At 51.6% G+C, this 15301-nt stretch overlaps 1 protein-coding gene across 2 annotated transcripts; it reads left to right on the plus strand.

The window, feature by feature from the left end:
- Window positions 1-4691: 4691 nt before the first annotated feature.
- Window positions 4692-14325, plus strand: LOC100088449 (nuclear factor of activated T cells 2 interacting protein). 2 transcript variants are annotated; one of them, XR_003756875.2, is made up of 9 exons: window positions 4692-4881; window positions 6919-6985; window positions 8407-8512; window positions 8862-8936; window positions 9118-9313; window positions 9794-9938; window positions 10556-10674; window positions 12837-13115; window positions 14285-14325. XR_003756875.2 is itself a non-coding variant. In XM_007660418.3 (8 exons), exons 1-8 carry the CDS (start codon window positions 4711-4713, stop codon window positions 12993-12995), a joined length of 1038 nt encoding a protein of 345 aa, XP_007658608.2. In that variant the 5' UTR covers window positions 4692-4710; the 3' UTR covers window positions 12996-13453. The 2 variants fall into 2 exon arrangements, 1 of the variants encoding a protein (XP_007658608.2); XM_007660418.3 differs by lacking the exon at window positions 14285-14325 and having other exon boundaries at window positions 12837-13453.
- Window positions 14326-15301: the final 976 nt, after the last annotated feature.

Below are 15301 nucleotides of genomic sequence, written 5' to 3' on the forward strand. Positions count from 1 at the left end.
CAAAGGGAGCAAGTCAGGGCGACGCAGAAGGGAGTGGGAGAAGAGGAAGGGAAGGCCTCTTGGGGGAGATGTGCCTTCAATTAGTCCTTGAAGGAGGAGAGAGAAATTGTCTTTTGGATTTGAGGAGGGATGTGGGTGAGAGGTTGGCAGCGAGGTAGACAAAACTGAGGCAGTGAGAAGGTTAACATTAGAGGAGCGAAGTGTGCAGGCTGAGCATAGTAGGAGAATAGTGAGATGAGGTAAGAGGGGGTGAAGTGATTGAGTGCTTTAAATCCAATGGTGAGGAGTTTTTGTTTGATGCAGAGGTGGTTGGGCAACCACTGGAGTTTCTTGAGGAGTGGGAAAACATGGCCTGAAAGCTTCTGTAGAAAAATGATCCGGGCAGCAGAGTGAAGTATGGACTGGAGTTGGGAGAGGCAGGAGGCTGGGAGGTCAGCAAGGAGGCTGATGCAGTAATCCAGGCAGAAATAGAAATAGAAATTCATCCAGGATAGGATGAATGATTGGGTTAATGCAGCAGCACGTTGGATGGAGAGGAAAGGATGGATTTCAGTGATGGCGTAAAGGTGGGACCGACAGGATTTAATGATGGATCGAATATGGGGGTTGAATGAGAGAGGGGAGTCGAGGATAATGCCAACCTTCCCGTGTGTGAAACAGAAGGGGTGGTGGTGATGCCCTTGGGGCAGTACGATACAATAGAGTTGTTAGACTCAATCCCTGCCCTCAAGGAGCTTTCAATCTAGTGGGGGAGACAGACCTAAAACAAATTCCAAACAGGGAAGCATGAGAGTATAATGATAAGTGCATAAGTGAAGTATAGCTGGGGCTATTGGTCGGAGGGCTCCTAAGGGGCAAGAAACAGTGGATGGAGACTATTGAAGACAGTGGTCCCGGAGTTTTGGTTTCTGTGTGGGCAAGGCATATTATATCATGCTCTCCAAAGAGCTTAGTACACCACTCTGCACATAGTAAGCACTCAATAAATATGATTGATGATTGGTTGACTGATGTGCCAGCCCATGGGGAAATATTGGAGGTACTAAAGGAAGGGAATGGTCAGTGTTGCAGAAAGAAGATTCTTGCCGCTGTATGTTGGCTAGACTGATGACATTGCTAAAATCCATCCTTTCCTCTCCATCCAAACCACTACTATGTTAATACAGTCACTCATCCTATCCTCCTGGATTACTGCATCAGTCTCCTCGCTGACCTCCCAACCTCCCGTCTCTCCCCACTCCAGTCCATACTTCACTCTGCTGCCCGGCTCATTTTTCTATAAAAACGTCATGACGCGTCACCCTGTTCCTCAAAAAACTCCAGGGGTTGCCCATCCACCTCCATATCAAACAAAAGCTTCTCACCATTGGCTTTAAAACACTCCCCCACCTCGCCCCCTCCTACCTCACCTTGCTACTATCCTTCTACCATGCAGTCCTCACACTTCGTTCTAGTGCTAACCTTCTCACTGTGCCTCAGTCTCTCCTCTTTCGCTGCTGACCCCTGCCCATGACCTGCCTCTGGCCTGGAACGCCCTCCTTCCTCAAATCCGGCAGATAATTATTCTCCCTGCCTTGGAAACCTTATTGAAGGCACATCTCCTCCAAGGGGCCTTCCCATACTAGTCCCCCCACCCCTTCCTCTTCTCCCACTCGCTTCTGCGTGGCCCTGACTTGCTCCCTTTGTTCTCCCCTCATCCCAACCCTACAGCGCTTATGTATCTGTAATTTATTTGTATTGCTGTCTGTTTTCCCCCTCTAGACTGTAAGCTCGTTGTGGACAGAAAGCTCGTTGTGGGCAGAGAATGTATCTCTTTATTGTTGCATTGTACTTTCCCAAGCACTTGGTACAGTGCTCTGTAAGTGCTCAATAAATACGATTGAATGAATAAACAAATGAATGAAGGGAGAGCCTAAAAAGCCATTTACAGTAATTCACTTGCGAGGGGATGCAGCGATTGTAAAGATGGAGCGGAAACGGGTAGATCCGTGAAGCACTAGAGAAGAAGAACCGACGTAGGGAAGCAGAGTGGCTTACCGGAAAGAGCAAGGGCCGGGGGGCAGAGGACCTGAGTTCAAATCCTAGCTCCGCCACCTGCCTGCTGGGTGAGCTTGGGCAAGTCATTTAAGTTCTCTGTGCCTCGGTTTTCTCAGCTGTTAAATGGGAACTCAATCCCCGTTCCCTCCTACTTAGACTGTGAGCCCCACGTGGGACCGGAACTGTATCTGTCCCGATTGATTTGTATGTGCCCCAGCGCTTAATACAGTGCTTGGCACGTAGTGAGTGCTTAACGTAGACCATGAAAACAAAACAAAGCAGAAATAAAAAACCCGGCGGGTCTTTAGGCGGACTGAATATAGGAGGCAAAGGACGGAGAGCGACGGACAATGACACCGTGATTGCCAGTTTTTTGGTGTGTCGAAAGTGACAGGAAACTTAGGGAAAAGAGAGGATTTGGGGGAGAATATGCAAATTCATCTTAGAGACAATAAATGAAGATTAGGGTAGTATCCCAGAGGCAGGAGAAATAGAGATTGCACAGTTGGTGAGAGGTCCCGGCCGTACACGTTATCCATACTGAGGGGGTAGTCGAAACCAAGTGAACTAATGTGAATGTAAAGTGAGACGAGCGGAGAGCCAATGTGTCTAACTGCCTCACTGGTGTGGAACAGTCTGACTGTTTATAGATGCCTTACTGAGTGTGAATGCCTGAGAGGGTGGGAGGGTATGTTTGGAGGTGTGAATGTCTCCCGAGGATGGGCCAATTGTTTCAATGGCTTCGGTCCCGTATCTCAGACAGGTCCACCAGCCTAACGAGCAGGTTCTCCGGGCCGCTGCGGCCATGTGGGGCGGCGGAAGGGGAAACCCTGGCTGGGGTTGGCAGCGTCGAAGGGGCAGGGGTAAACCGGGGGGCGTCTGACTGCTTCTGCAGGAAGAGGGACCCCCCCAGGAAGCTCCAAGGACAAGATGGTGTCGGGGGAAGTGGAGGCCAGGCGGTGGTTTTCTGTGGGCTCTGCTACCCTCTCCAGTGGAGAGAGGGCAGAGGTTTTAGGGTGAAGCTTCTACTCCTTAAAACACCCCCAGTCTCTGCCACTTGTCTGCTGGGTGACCTTGGGCAAATCACTTAAATTCGCTGTGCCTCAGTTACTTCTTCTGTAAAATGAGGATGGAGATTGTGAGTCCCACGTGGGACCACCTGATTACCTTGTATCTACCCCAGTGCTTGGCACATAGTAAGTGCTTAACAAATACCATCATCATCACCCCCAGACCAGTCAATCAATCAATCTGTCCATCCATCGTTGGTTGTGTCGCCTCTTAGCGCTGACCCTGGCGTGAGGGTGCCTGAGTGTGTAATGACCCCTGTGGATGTCTGAGTTACGAGTGTGGGCAGAGTGTGTTTTTTAGGGTGTGGGGGCTTACGTCGTACTGCGTCTTCGTGTAGGTGCTCGTCTTATGGACGTAGGGATTTGCCCATTAGAATACGTGACCTATAATCAGAGAAGCAGCGTGGCTCAGTGGCAAGAGCCCGGGTTTGGGAGTCAGAGGTCTTGGGTTCTAATCCCGGCTCCGCCGCTTGCCAGCTGTGTGACATTGGGCAAGTCACTTAACTTCTCTGTGCCTCAGTGACCTCATCTGTAAAATGGGGATTAAAACTGTGAGTCCCACGTGGGACAACCTGATCACCTTGTATCCCCCAGCGCTTAGAACAGTGCTTTGCGCATAATAAGCGCTTAACAAATACCATTATTATTATTAATCCCGGTTTTGCCACTTGTCTGCTGTGTGACTTTGGGCAAGTCGCTTAACTTCTCTGTGCCTCAGTCATCTCCTCTGTAAAACGGGGGTTAAGACTGTGAGCCCCACGTGGGGCAACCTGATCACCCCAGGGCTTGGCACAGAGTAAGCGCTTGAGAAATACCATCATTATAATCACCTTGCATCTACCTCAGTGCTTGGCACAGAGTAAGCGCTTAAGAAATACCATCATGATAATCACCTTGTATAATAATGTGGGTATTTGTTAGGCGCTTACTCTGTGCAGAGCACTGTTCTAAGCGCTGGGGGAGATACAGGGTCATCAGGTTGGCCCACATGAGGCTCACAGTTAATCCCCATTTTACAGATGAGGTCACTGAGGCCCAGAGAAGTGAAGTCACACAGCTGACAAGTGGCAGAGGCGGGATTCGAACCCATGACCTCTGACTCCCAAGCTCTTTCCACCAAGCCACGCTACCTCAGTGCTTGGCACACAGTCAGGGCTGAAGAAATACCATCCTTAGAATTTAAATATTGCCCTCAAAAGTGACAGGTAGGCCGTTACGTCAGTCTGTAGCTGACCAATGGGAGGGCAAGTTACGGAGTTTCCTCGGAGTCCCTCTCCGTCTCCAGGCAACCAGGGAGAGGCCCCCCCACCCCTCGGAAACTACAATTCCCAGAGTGCCTCGCTCGGCCCCGCCGAGGGGGAGGGGCTCTCCGCCGCGGCCAACCAGAGAAGCGGCCTGGAGGAAGGGGCGGGCCCAAGGGTCTGACGGGCGGCGGAAGGAGCCAATCGGCGGGAAGAAGGGAGCGTTAACGGTCCGGCGGGGGACGGAGGGGGATCCGACCAATGGGAGGGAAGAACGGCCGGGAGGGGGCGGGGGGAAGGGTGACGGACGGGCCCGGCAGCCACTTAGAGGGGCGCGGCGGGCGGAGAGGGGGGGTGGTGTCATGGCGGAGCAGCGCGGCCCGGTGGTGGTGGTGGTGGACGACGACGACAACGATGGCGTCGGGAGCGACAGCGAGGCGAAGGAGCGGCTCCTGAAGCGGCCCCGGCGGCGGAGGCGGCGGCTGGTCCTGGGCGCCGGGGAGGCCCCCGCCATCCCCGTCTATTCGGGGAAGGTGGGGACAGGACGCCGGGGCCCCGCTCCCCCGCCGTGGCCGCCAAACTCTCTCTCTTCCCCCCTTCAAAGCCCTGCTGAGAGCTCACCTCCTCCAGGAGGCCTGCCCAGACTGCGCCCTCCTGCCCCTCAGCACTCTGCTCATTTGTATCTATTATTTATCACCCTATTTTGCTAACGAGGTGTCCAGCCCCTTTCATTTGCATCTATTATTTTGTCACCCTATTTATTTTGCTAACGAGGTGTCCCTCTCCTTTCATTTGCATCTATTATTTTGTCACCCTATTTATTTTGCTAACGAGGTGTCCCTCTCCTTTCATTTGCATCTATTATTTATCACCCTACTTATTTTGCTAACGAGGTGTCCATCCCCTTTCATTTGCATCTATTATTTTTCACCCTATTTATTCTGCTAACGAGGTGACCATCCCCTTTCATTTGCATCTATTATTTTTCACCCTATTTATTTTGCTAACGAGGTGTCCAGCCCCTTTCATTTGCATCTATTATTTTGCACCCTATTTGCTAACAAGGTGTCCAGCCCCTTTCATTTGCATCTATTATTTATCACCCTATTTTGCTAACAAGGTGTCCATCCCCTTTCATTTGCATCTATTATTTATCAACCTATTTATTTTGCTAACAAAGTGTCCATACCCTTTCATTTGTATCTATTATTTGTCACCCTATTTGCTAACAAGGTGTCCATCCCCTTTCATTTGCGTCTATTATTTGTCACCCTATTTATTTTGCTAACAAGGTGTCCATCCCCTTTCATTTGTATCTATTATTTGTCACCCTATTTATTTTGCTAACAAGGTGTCCATCCCCTTTCATTTGCATCTATTATTTTTCACCCTATTTTGCTAACAAGGTGTCCAGCCCCTTTCATTTGTATCTATTATTTATCACCCTATTTATTTTGCTAACAAGGTGTCCATCTCCTTTCAATTGCATCTATTATTTTTCACCCCATTTATTTTGCTAACGAGGTGTCCAGCCCCTTTCATTTGTATCTATTATTTATTCCCCTCTTTATTTTGTGAATGAGGGGTCCATCCCCTTCATTCTATTGATCGTGATGATGTTGTCTTGTTTCTGTCCTTCTCCCCCCATTAATAATGTTGGTATTGGTTAAGCGCTTACTATGTGCAAAGCACTGTTCTAAGCGCTGGGGGAGATACAGGGTCAGCAGATTGTCCCACGTGAGGCTCACAGTCTTCATCCCCATTTTACGGATGAGGTCACCGCGGCACAGAGAAGTTAAGTGACTTGCCCACAGTCAACACAGCTGGCAAGTGGCAGAGACTGTGAGCCCGCCATGGGCAGGGATGGTCCTCTCTCTGTTGCCCAATTGTAATAGTAACAATAATAAGTGGTGGTATTTGCTAAGCGCTTCCTATGTGCCAAGCACTGTTCCAAGCGCTGGGGTGGATACGACGTAATTGGGGGTCCCCCGTGGGTCTCACAGTCTCCATCCCCATTTTGCAGATGAGGAAACTGAGGACCAGAGAAGTGACTTGCCCACAGTCACACAGCTGATAAGCGGCAGAGTCGGGATTAGAACTCACCACCTGTGACTCCCAATGGGGTGGGGGGGGCTCTTCCCGCTAAGATGCTCTGATTATAGGTCAGGCATTCTAATGGGCAATTCTTTGTAATTGTAATAATAATAATGTTGGTATTTGAGCACTTACTATGTGCAGAGCACTGTTCTAAGCACTGGGGGAGAGACAGGGTCATCAGGTTGTCCCACGTGAGGCTCACAGTCTTAATCCCCATTTTATGGATGAGGTCAGCGAGGCACAGAGAGGTGAAGTGACTTGCCCACAGTCCCACAGCTGACAAGTGGCCGAGCCGGGAGTCGAACGCATGACCTCTGACTCCCAAGCCCAGGCTCTTTCCACAGAGCCACACTGCTTCCCATACATTCCAGTTGTACATTCCAAGTGCTTAGTACAGTGTTCTGCACAGAGGAACCGCTCAATAAGTACTATTGAATGAATGAATGAATGAATGCCCTTCCGTGCCCCCGCAGGTCCACCGCAGCCTCCACCTCTTCGTCGAAGACCCGCAGTCGCTGCCCCGCTCCCCCGAGGTCGAAGGTGAAGCCTTCAGGAGGACGAACGCTTACTATGATAATCATACTAATGTTGGTATTTGTTAAGCGCTTACTATGTGCAGAGCACTGTTCTAAGCCCTGGGGGAGATAAAGGGTCATCAGATTGTCCCACGTGAGGCTCCCAGGCTTCATTCCCCATTTTACAGATGGAACAGAGGCACCGAGAGGTGAAGTGACTTGCCCACGGTCACACAGCTGGCAAGTGGCGGAGCCAGGATTCGAACCTGTGACCTCTGACTCCCAAGCCCGGGCTCTTTCCACTGAGCCATGCTGCTTCTCTTCGTATTATGTGCAGGCCACTGTACTAAGCGCTTGGAGTGTACAATTCAGCAACAGATAGAGACAGTCCCTGCCCAACAACGGCCTTACAGTCTAAACGATGACCCTGTATTCCCCCCTGCCCCCCAGCGCTTAGAACAGTGCTTGGCACATAGCGTTTAACAAATACCAACATTATTATTACAAGTAAGTTGCGTTGGACACAGGCCCCGCCCCACCTGGGGCCTCACAGTCTCCATCCTCATTTTAAATAATAATAATGGCATTTGTTAAGCACTTACTTTGTGCAAAGCACTGTTCTAAGTGCTGGGGGGGGCGGGATACAAGGTGATCAGGTTGTCCCACGTGGGGCTCACCGTCGTCATTCCCATTTGACAGGTGAGGGAACTGAGGCCCGGAGAAGTGACTTGCCCACAGTCGCACAGCTGACAAGGGGCAGAGCCGGGATTCGAACCCATGACCTTGTGACTGTGTCATGCTGCCCCTCCCGCCGAAATAATAATAATGATGGCATTTGTTAAGTGCTTACTATGTGCAGAGTGCTGTTCTAAGCGCTGAGGGGGGATACAGGGTGATCAGGTTGTCCCACGTGGTGCTCACAGTCTTCATCCCCATTTTACAGATGAGGTAAGTGAGGCCCGGAGAAGTGAAGTGACTTGCCCGAAGTCACACGGCTGACAAGCGGCAGAGCCGGGATTAGAACCCACGACCTCTGACTCCCGAGCCCGGGCCCTTTCCACTGAGCCACGTGTGGCTTCCCGTACAATCGCCGCGCCGTGATGGCCGTTTCTGGGAGGGCCCTTGATATTGCCCAGCTTCCCTTGCCCCAATCCTCCTCCTCTTCCCGCTCCAGCACTGCACTAGGCGCTCGGGTGAGTACCAGATAACGGAGGTAGTTGGTTGACACATTCCCTGCTCACAGCGAGCGTCCAGTCTAGTGTAAATGTCGTCGTCCTCCTCTTCCTTGTGCCTGACGCCTCTCTGCAGCCTTCCCCTCTAGGCTGTAGGCTCACTGTGGGCAGGGAATGCGTGTACTTTCCCAAGTGCTTCGTCCAGTGCTCTGCTCACAGAAAGCGCTCAGTAAATACCGCGACGGACTGCTTACTTTTCTCTCTCTCCCCACAGATCTGGATCCCAGGAGTCCGCGCCCTGAGACCCCTCTCACCCCAGACCTGGACCGCCAGAAGAAGCAGCTGCAGCAGGATGACGACAGCGAGGAGGAGGTGTTGATGTAAGACCGGATGAGCTGGGTCCCGGGAGCAGGAGGGATTTTGATGGGACGCAGCCACCCCGGTTGAGGATGAAGGGCAAGATTCCTGCTTCGGGGCCCTTAAGGAGCATTTTGGGGGCGTGGTGGTGCTCAGTCGATTGTATTTATTGAGCGCTTATCGTGTGCAGAGCACTGTACTACGCGGTTGGTAGAGTACAATTTGCAGAGCTGGTAGATTCGATCCCTGCCCGCAGTGAGTTTACAGTCTAGAGGATGAGTTTCCGGTCTAGAGCTACAGTCCACAGCCAAGTCCTGTGTGGCTTTTGATATCTCAGACCCCAACCTCCTCCTGCTCTTACCCCCCGTTTAGCGTTCGGGATGCTTCCCCTTCTCCGCCGCCCCAGCCCCGGCGAAGGAAGCAGGCGAGGGCTCAACAGAAGATACGGTAAATTCTGAGACATTCAAGGGGAATGCTAACTGTGTGTGGTTTTTTTCCTGCCCCCTCCTTGGAGCTGCAGTGAGGAAAAAGAAGCGACTTTCGATCCGGGAGGAGGGGATGAGGGGTAAAGGGGTACGGTGGGTAGTTTCTGGAAAGATTTCCCCCGACCTCTCCTGTCCCCTCGCAGGGAAGTGGACCGACGCCTGCAGGATCTCCGTTCCTGCCTGAGCCCCTCGCCTCGACACGGTCGCCGCCCGCTGCCGAACCTCGACGATGAGGTGATCTTGGTGGAGGGATCCCTCTCCGAGCCGGCGCCGACTTCCCGGCCGATCCTCCTCAAAGTGCGGTGCCGGGCCGACCTGTTCAGAGTCTCCATCCTTATGGTGAGGATGGAGGGCCCCAGGCAGACGACCTTCCTGGGAGCCGGGTCGGCGGGTCGGGAAGGCGACTTGATAATGAGCCTAGGAACCGGAGACGGAGAGCGAGCGAGAGACAAGACGGAGGGAGAGAGAACGGGTGGTGGTGGTTCTTTGGAATAATTTGAGAACCGGAGAAGCAGTGTGGCCTAATGAGAGAGCACGGGACTTGAAGTCAGGTGACCCGGCTTCTAGTCCCGGCTCTGCAACTCGTCTGTGACCGTGTGCGGACGTGGGCAAGTCACTTAACTTCTCTGTGCCTCAGTTGCCTCCTCTGTAAAATGGGGGGGGTTACACGTCTGTTCTTCCCTTAGATTGTGAGCCCTCTGTGGGAATTAGACTGTCCGATCTGACCCTCCTGTAATCTACTCCAGCGCGGGACACAGAGTAAGCACTTATCAGAGACTTCAGTTCTTATCATTAGACTCGATTTGTGGTGTCTCCTAGTCTGACCCCCTGCAAGGTGTGGTGGACCACTTGGCTTCGCAGTTAGGGGTCTCCTCAGCCCGGATCCTGCTGCTTCTCAGGGAGGCCGAGCTGCCCTCCAGTGCCACCCCCGAGACCCTGAGGCTCAGCGTGGCTGACATAATTGGTAAGGGGAGGGGGGGAGCAGGCGTGCAGAGAGACGGGTAGAAATATTGAGGGGACGTGAGGGAAGACATCCCCTCCGTCTCCTTTTCGCTTGGGGTGGCCGGCATTAGTTCAGGCGAGGGGGACTGTGAAAACAGACCTTTAATGGACTCACTTCACTTCTCTTTGCCTCAGTTCCCTCCTCTGTAAAATGGGGATTAAGACTGGGAGCCCTATGTGGGACAGGGACAGTGTCCAATCTGATTATCTCCCCACAACACTTACGTACCTACCTTTAAACTGTATATCATAAATTCTATTAATTGCCGTCTCCCCCTCTAGACTGTGAGCGCTTATGGGCAGAGAATGTATCCACTAGGTCAGTTGTTCCCTCCCAAGTGTTTAGTGCAGTGCTCTGCATAGAGTAAGCTCTCAATATGTCATTGCTTGAACGACTGATTAACTTGTATCCGCCCCCGGGGGTGGTTATAGTGCCCGGCACATAGTAAGTGCTTACCAAATCCCATCAAACAAACGGAGAAACCAGACCTGTCCTCTCCTTTCTGACTCCGTGTCCTTTGGTTTTCTCCTCCTCTTCCCCTCTCCTCCTCCTCTCCCCTCTAACCCTTCCCTCCACAGATTGTGTGGTGTTGCCAAAGACCCCTGAGCCTGCAGAAGAGTCAGATGTGGATGGGAAACTGAGGCTTCGGGTTCAAGGAAAAGAGAAGCATCAGCTGTTGGAGGTCACCATGTCTCGAGTAAGTAGATCGACTCTTTTGGATTTCCAACTCTTTCTCCCCCGACCCTGCTCTCTCTCTTTTCCCTCCTCTCGGAAGTCCTGGGTAAATGTTACGCCCTTCGCCCGAGGGATTATTCTACCTCCTTGTCTCGGCAGTTGAGGCCACTGTGTGCAGGATCAGGAGGATCGATCCCCCACTCTACCCCGAATGCAGTTGGCCCACTATGATTTACTCCCCTGCTCCCTTTAGCTTCCTCTTGGCTGCTGCTGCTTCTTGTCCTCCCGCCCCTGCTCCCCTCTCTCATCTGCCTGTCTTCCCCGACTGCCCTTTCGGTCCTCCCTCAGGCAATCTGCATTCCGAGAGGTCTGCCAAACCCGTCTCTAGTAGCTATTGGCAGAGCGACAGAATCCAGTGGTTCTGTAGAGGGGCCAAATTAAACCTTTCGTTTTGACCATCAGTGGTAGGCAGTCGGATGCTTTCCGGGTGCAGAGCACTGGACTTGAGCGTTGGATAAGTGACAGACCCGCTCCTGGAATTCTGGGTGCCGTTTTGGAAGGACGTAACGGACATGGAGAAGGTACAAAGAAGGGCGACTAAAATGATCAGAAACTTTGAGGGTAAACCGCAAAGATTAGGATTCTTGGGTCTGGAAAGAAGGAGGCTGAGAGGGAACACGGTTTGAAGGTAACACGATCCGGAATGAGGTGGTTGGAAGGCCACAGCTGGTCTCCCGATCCCTTGATGCCAGGATTGAAATGGCAGGTTCAAAACAAGCCAGGAGAAACACTACCCCTTGGCAAAATGGCTGTTAAACAGACGACCTTCTTTATTACAGAACGGGTGTAGGCTGAAAGCCACAGTAAATTCAAGGTGGGGATTTGGGTCAGTATGCGGATGAAGAGTTTGTAACAGGTTACTCTAGGGGAAAGTTGGAGGGTGTAGGTTGGTGCATCCTCAAACATTAGAATGCATGTCCAGGAAGACATCAGTTCTAGCATGGGCCAGGGAGTCGCAAAGACATGGGTTCTAATCCTGGCTTCTCTCCTTGTCTGCTGTGTGACCTTAGGGCAAGTCACTTCATTTCTCTATGCCTCAGGTGCCTCATCTGTTAAGTGGGGATGAAGACTTTGAGCCCCCATGTGGGACATGGACTTGTCCCACCTTATTAGCTTGTCTCCTCCAGCACCGAGTACAGTGCCCGACACGTAGCGCTTACTAAATACCATAAGATAAATAGTAATCCTTCAAGCATCCTGGGCTCGTTGTGGGCGGGGAAAGTATCTGTCTAATGCTCTGCACACAGTAAGTGCTCAGTACGATTGAACGAATGAATCCCGTAATCCCTAGCAGAGTCAGGATCCTGGACTGGGTGGACTAATGGTCTGAGCCATTAGTCTAATGGCTAATGGTCTGAGCCTGGACTGGGTGGACTAATGGTCTGAGACATTCCCCTTAATGTCCTCTTTCCCAGCACTCAGTACAGCGCTTGGCACACAGCAAGCAATTAATACATAATTAAGGGGAATAATAATAATAATACATAAGGGGAATTAGGGCCATCAAGGGGAAGCAGCGTGGCTCAGTGGAAAGAGCCCGGGCTTGGGAGTCAGAGGTCATGGGTTCAAATCCCTGCTCAGCCACTTGTTAGCTGTGTGACTTTGGGCAGGTCCCTTCACTTCTCTGGGCCTCAGTTACCCCATCTGTAAAATGGGGATTAAGACTGTGAGCCCCACATGGGACAACCTGATCCCCTTGTATCCTTCCCAGCACTTAGAACAGTGCTTTGCACATAGTAAGTGCTTAACGAATGCCATCATCGTTATCAAAGGAGGGAGGGGGACTAGCAGCCGAAACCTCGAGAAGAGCTGACATAATAAGAATACTGAAAACAGCATAAGACAAGGACAGATGCACAGGTGGAAACAACCAAAAAGAGAGGTTAAGCGTCTTGCCTAAGGTCACGCAGCAGGCTCGTGGTGGGGCTGGACCTCGAATCCAGGTCTTCTGACTCCCAATCTGCTTCTCTTTCCACTAGGTTACCCTTCCTCCCCTCACCACCACCACAATCTTCTTTCTCCCGTCCCTTTGACCCTTACCCCGCTAATACTATCCTCGTCCCCGTGGCTTCCCCAACTCTTTTTAATTCCTCACTGAGTCTGTGTCTTTGTTTCTTCTTCCAGGCCGCTCCCCTTGGGACACTAATGTCCCACTATGCCGAAGCCATGGGCCTTACGGGACGGGAACTCTCCTTCTTCTTTGACGGTGAAAAGTTGACACATCAGGGGACCCCGGCAGAGTTGGGCATGGAGCAAGGGGATCTGATAGAGGTGTGGGGGTGACGCCCGGATCCCTAAACAGCTCCTTCTACTCCCCTCAAGTTGCCGGGGGGCCGAGATTGGACGCCCACATCTTCCTCCTCAGCCCTCGGAAAGAACCCTCCGGTGGAGCTGGACGTTTAGGTGAGGTGTCACGTGGCCGTGACACTATCTTCCTCACCTCCTTGAGCTCTCCCCCCCCCCCCGCCGCGATAGCCCTTTCTCACACTGGGCCCGAGAGGTCGGTCTCAGGTGCTGCCGCTTTCCAAAAGAGAGAAATATTTATATGTAAGCCCTCAACCCTAGTCCTTCCCCATTTTCCTTTGCTTTCCTGTAAATGTGGTGATATCCCTCGTCCTGATTTGCACTGAACTTCTAGATTTTGGGAGGAAGCAGAGGAATAGGATGTGTGACCTGTCTCAGCTATTGTATAAAATTTTGATTTTTTAACAAGGAAGATAATAAACTCGGTGCAAACTGTATCCTGACTCGTTCCCCGGGGACCCCCTCATCATCGCTATTTGAGTCCCCTCGGGGGATGCTGTAGTTAAGCCTTGGGGAACAGGTAGTAGGAAGGGGATGTGGTTTGCAGTGGGAGACCTATTTCCATCATCATCTTCATTGTCGTCGGTGTTGAGCGTTTCCCCTCCGGAGCATCGTATTAGTTCCCCACTGCTCAGTAATTCAGTAAGCTGTTGTTGAGGGGATTCGTTAACTTAGATGTGTCGGCCAGAGGCATTAGGGGTCCACCTTTCACTGACCCGCAGACTTCACGGACTCTAGCCTGCAAGTTTGTTGTGGGCAGGGACTGTGTCTGTTATATTGTACCCTCACAAGTGCTCAGAATGGTGCTTGGCACTAGTAAGCGCGTAACAAATGCCATTTCATTCATTCATTCTCTGCCGATAGTAAGCACTGAATAAATTCGATCGGCTGACGGTGAGGCTCCCAAGCGCCCAGCTGAAACTCACACCGCAATTTCGCTCCCGGCTGGCTGAAGCTCGCTCGGGGCAATTCAGGTTTCCAGCCAGGGAGGGTCCCTTTGCTCCCAAGAAAGTAACTCTTGGAGGCTGAGCACCACTCAGGCACGCGTATTCATCTAATACTATCTTCACCCCAAGCACCTGGGGCCGCCTTGCGGCATTTTCAGAAAATGGTTGGGAGATTAGCTTGCTTTTTTTTTTTAATGGTATTTGTTAAGCGCCGATTATGTGCCCGGCACTCTTCTAAGCATTGGGGTAGATACAAAGTAATCAGGTTGGACATAGTCCATGTCCCACACGGGGCTCACAGTCTTAATCTCCATTTTACAGATGAGGTAACAGGCCCAGAGCAGTGAAGTGACTTGGCCAAGGTCACCCAGCAAGGAAGTGGCAGAGCTGGGATTAGAACCCAGGTCCTTCTGACACCCAGGCCCGGGCTCTATCCGCTAGGCCGTGCTGCTTCAAAACTGAGTTTCCTGATGATGACCGCCCCCAGCTCCTCCTTGACCCTGCTTCTTGTAGCTCCGGGCCCCCAGGACTCCTGGCTGGCCTCCTCTGAGGGGTCTACAAAAGCTTGGGGAAATCATTTCCTGTTGAAGTGATTTTGGGGATTCGTCTGTCAGGTAAGAAAACCCTCCCTGCCCTGCCCTGCCCTGCCCGTGCGACTTTCCATGCCACCCATTGCCCCATTATGGCACCCTGAACTCGCCTTTCCCCAAACCCCCTATCATCGCAATCCTCCCTTCCCCTGTGCCACACCGGCCTCCTCCAACCCCATAATAGCTGGGGTATTTGCTATTATTTGGCATTTTCAGCATAATCCTTATGGGCTGCAGGAGGACATTTGGGTAGAAGGCGATGACTGAAGGAGAGTTTAGGCATTATTCGAATGGAAAAATTGTGTTGTTTCCATTATTGCTAGTAAAATGGGGTACGGCTCATGGTATCTTATGGCCCGTGTTCCAATTATTGCAAGAATAATGGGTAGATTTATCGTTGGTTGTAGTTTCCTTTGGTCCAAATGATCCCTAAGTGTTAAGATATTGAAATTTATAGGTGAATCTATTAAGGATTAAGCATGTGAAACTACAGCCCATTCCAAAATGGGGTAATGAATGATCACCGTTTTGGGAATTGACGGGAAAAACTGGATGCATAAGAAGCTCTGTGAGCCCTGCGGCGATTCTGCTTCTGCGCGGGATGGGACTTGGCGTGAGGGGCCAATAAGGCATAAATGTTTTACTGCTCAGTGTGCTGACTGGCAGCTGCCTCACTGTGGAGGGGCTGGTAATATTTTAGGCTGCTGAGCAAAGTGAGTGAAGATGTTTTAAAAGAAAAGGCGGGGCA

The sequence above is a fragment of the Ornithorhynchus anatinus genome, chromosome 2 (genome assembly GCF_004115215.2).
Source record: "Ornithorhynchus anatinus isolate Pmale09 chromosome 2, mOrnAna1.pri.v4, whole genome shotgun sequence".
In the NCBI taxonomy this organism is placed as follows: domain Eukaryota; kingdom Metazoa; phylum Chordata; class Mammalia; order Monotremata; family Ornithorhynchidae; genus Ornithorhynchus; species Ornithorhynchus anatinus.

What these genes read in the sequence shown, in the direction of transcription:
- LOC100088449 (XM_007660418.3), top strand. Translation starts at nt 4,711, where the DNA reads ATGGCGGAGCAGCGCGGCCCGGTGGTGGTGGTGGTGGACGACGACGAC. An exon ending in AGGGCTCAACAGAAGATACG is followed by an intron (nt 8,937 to 9,117) that starts GTAAATTCTGAG and finishes GTCCCCTCGCAG; the next exon opens with GGAAGTGGACCGACGCCTGC. An exon ending in TGGAGGTCACCATGTCTCGA is followed by an intron (nt 10,675 to 12,836) that starts GTAAGTAGATCG and finishes TTCTTCTTCCAG; the next exon opens with GCCGCTCCCCTTGGGACACT.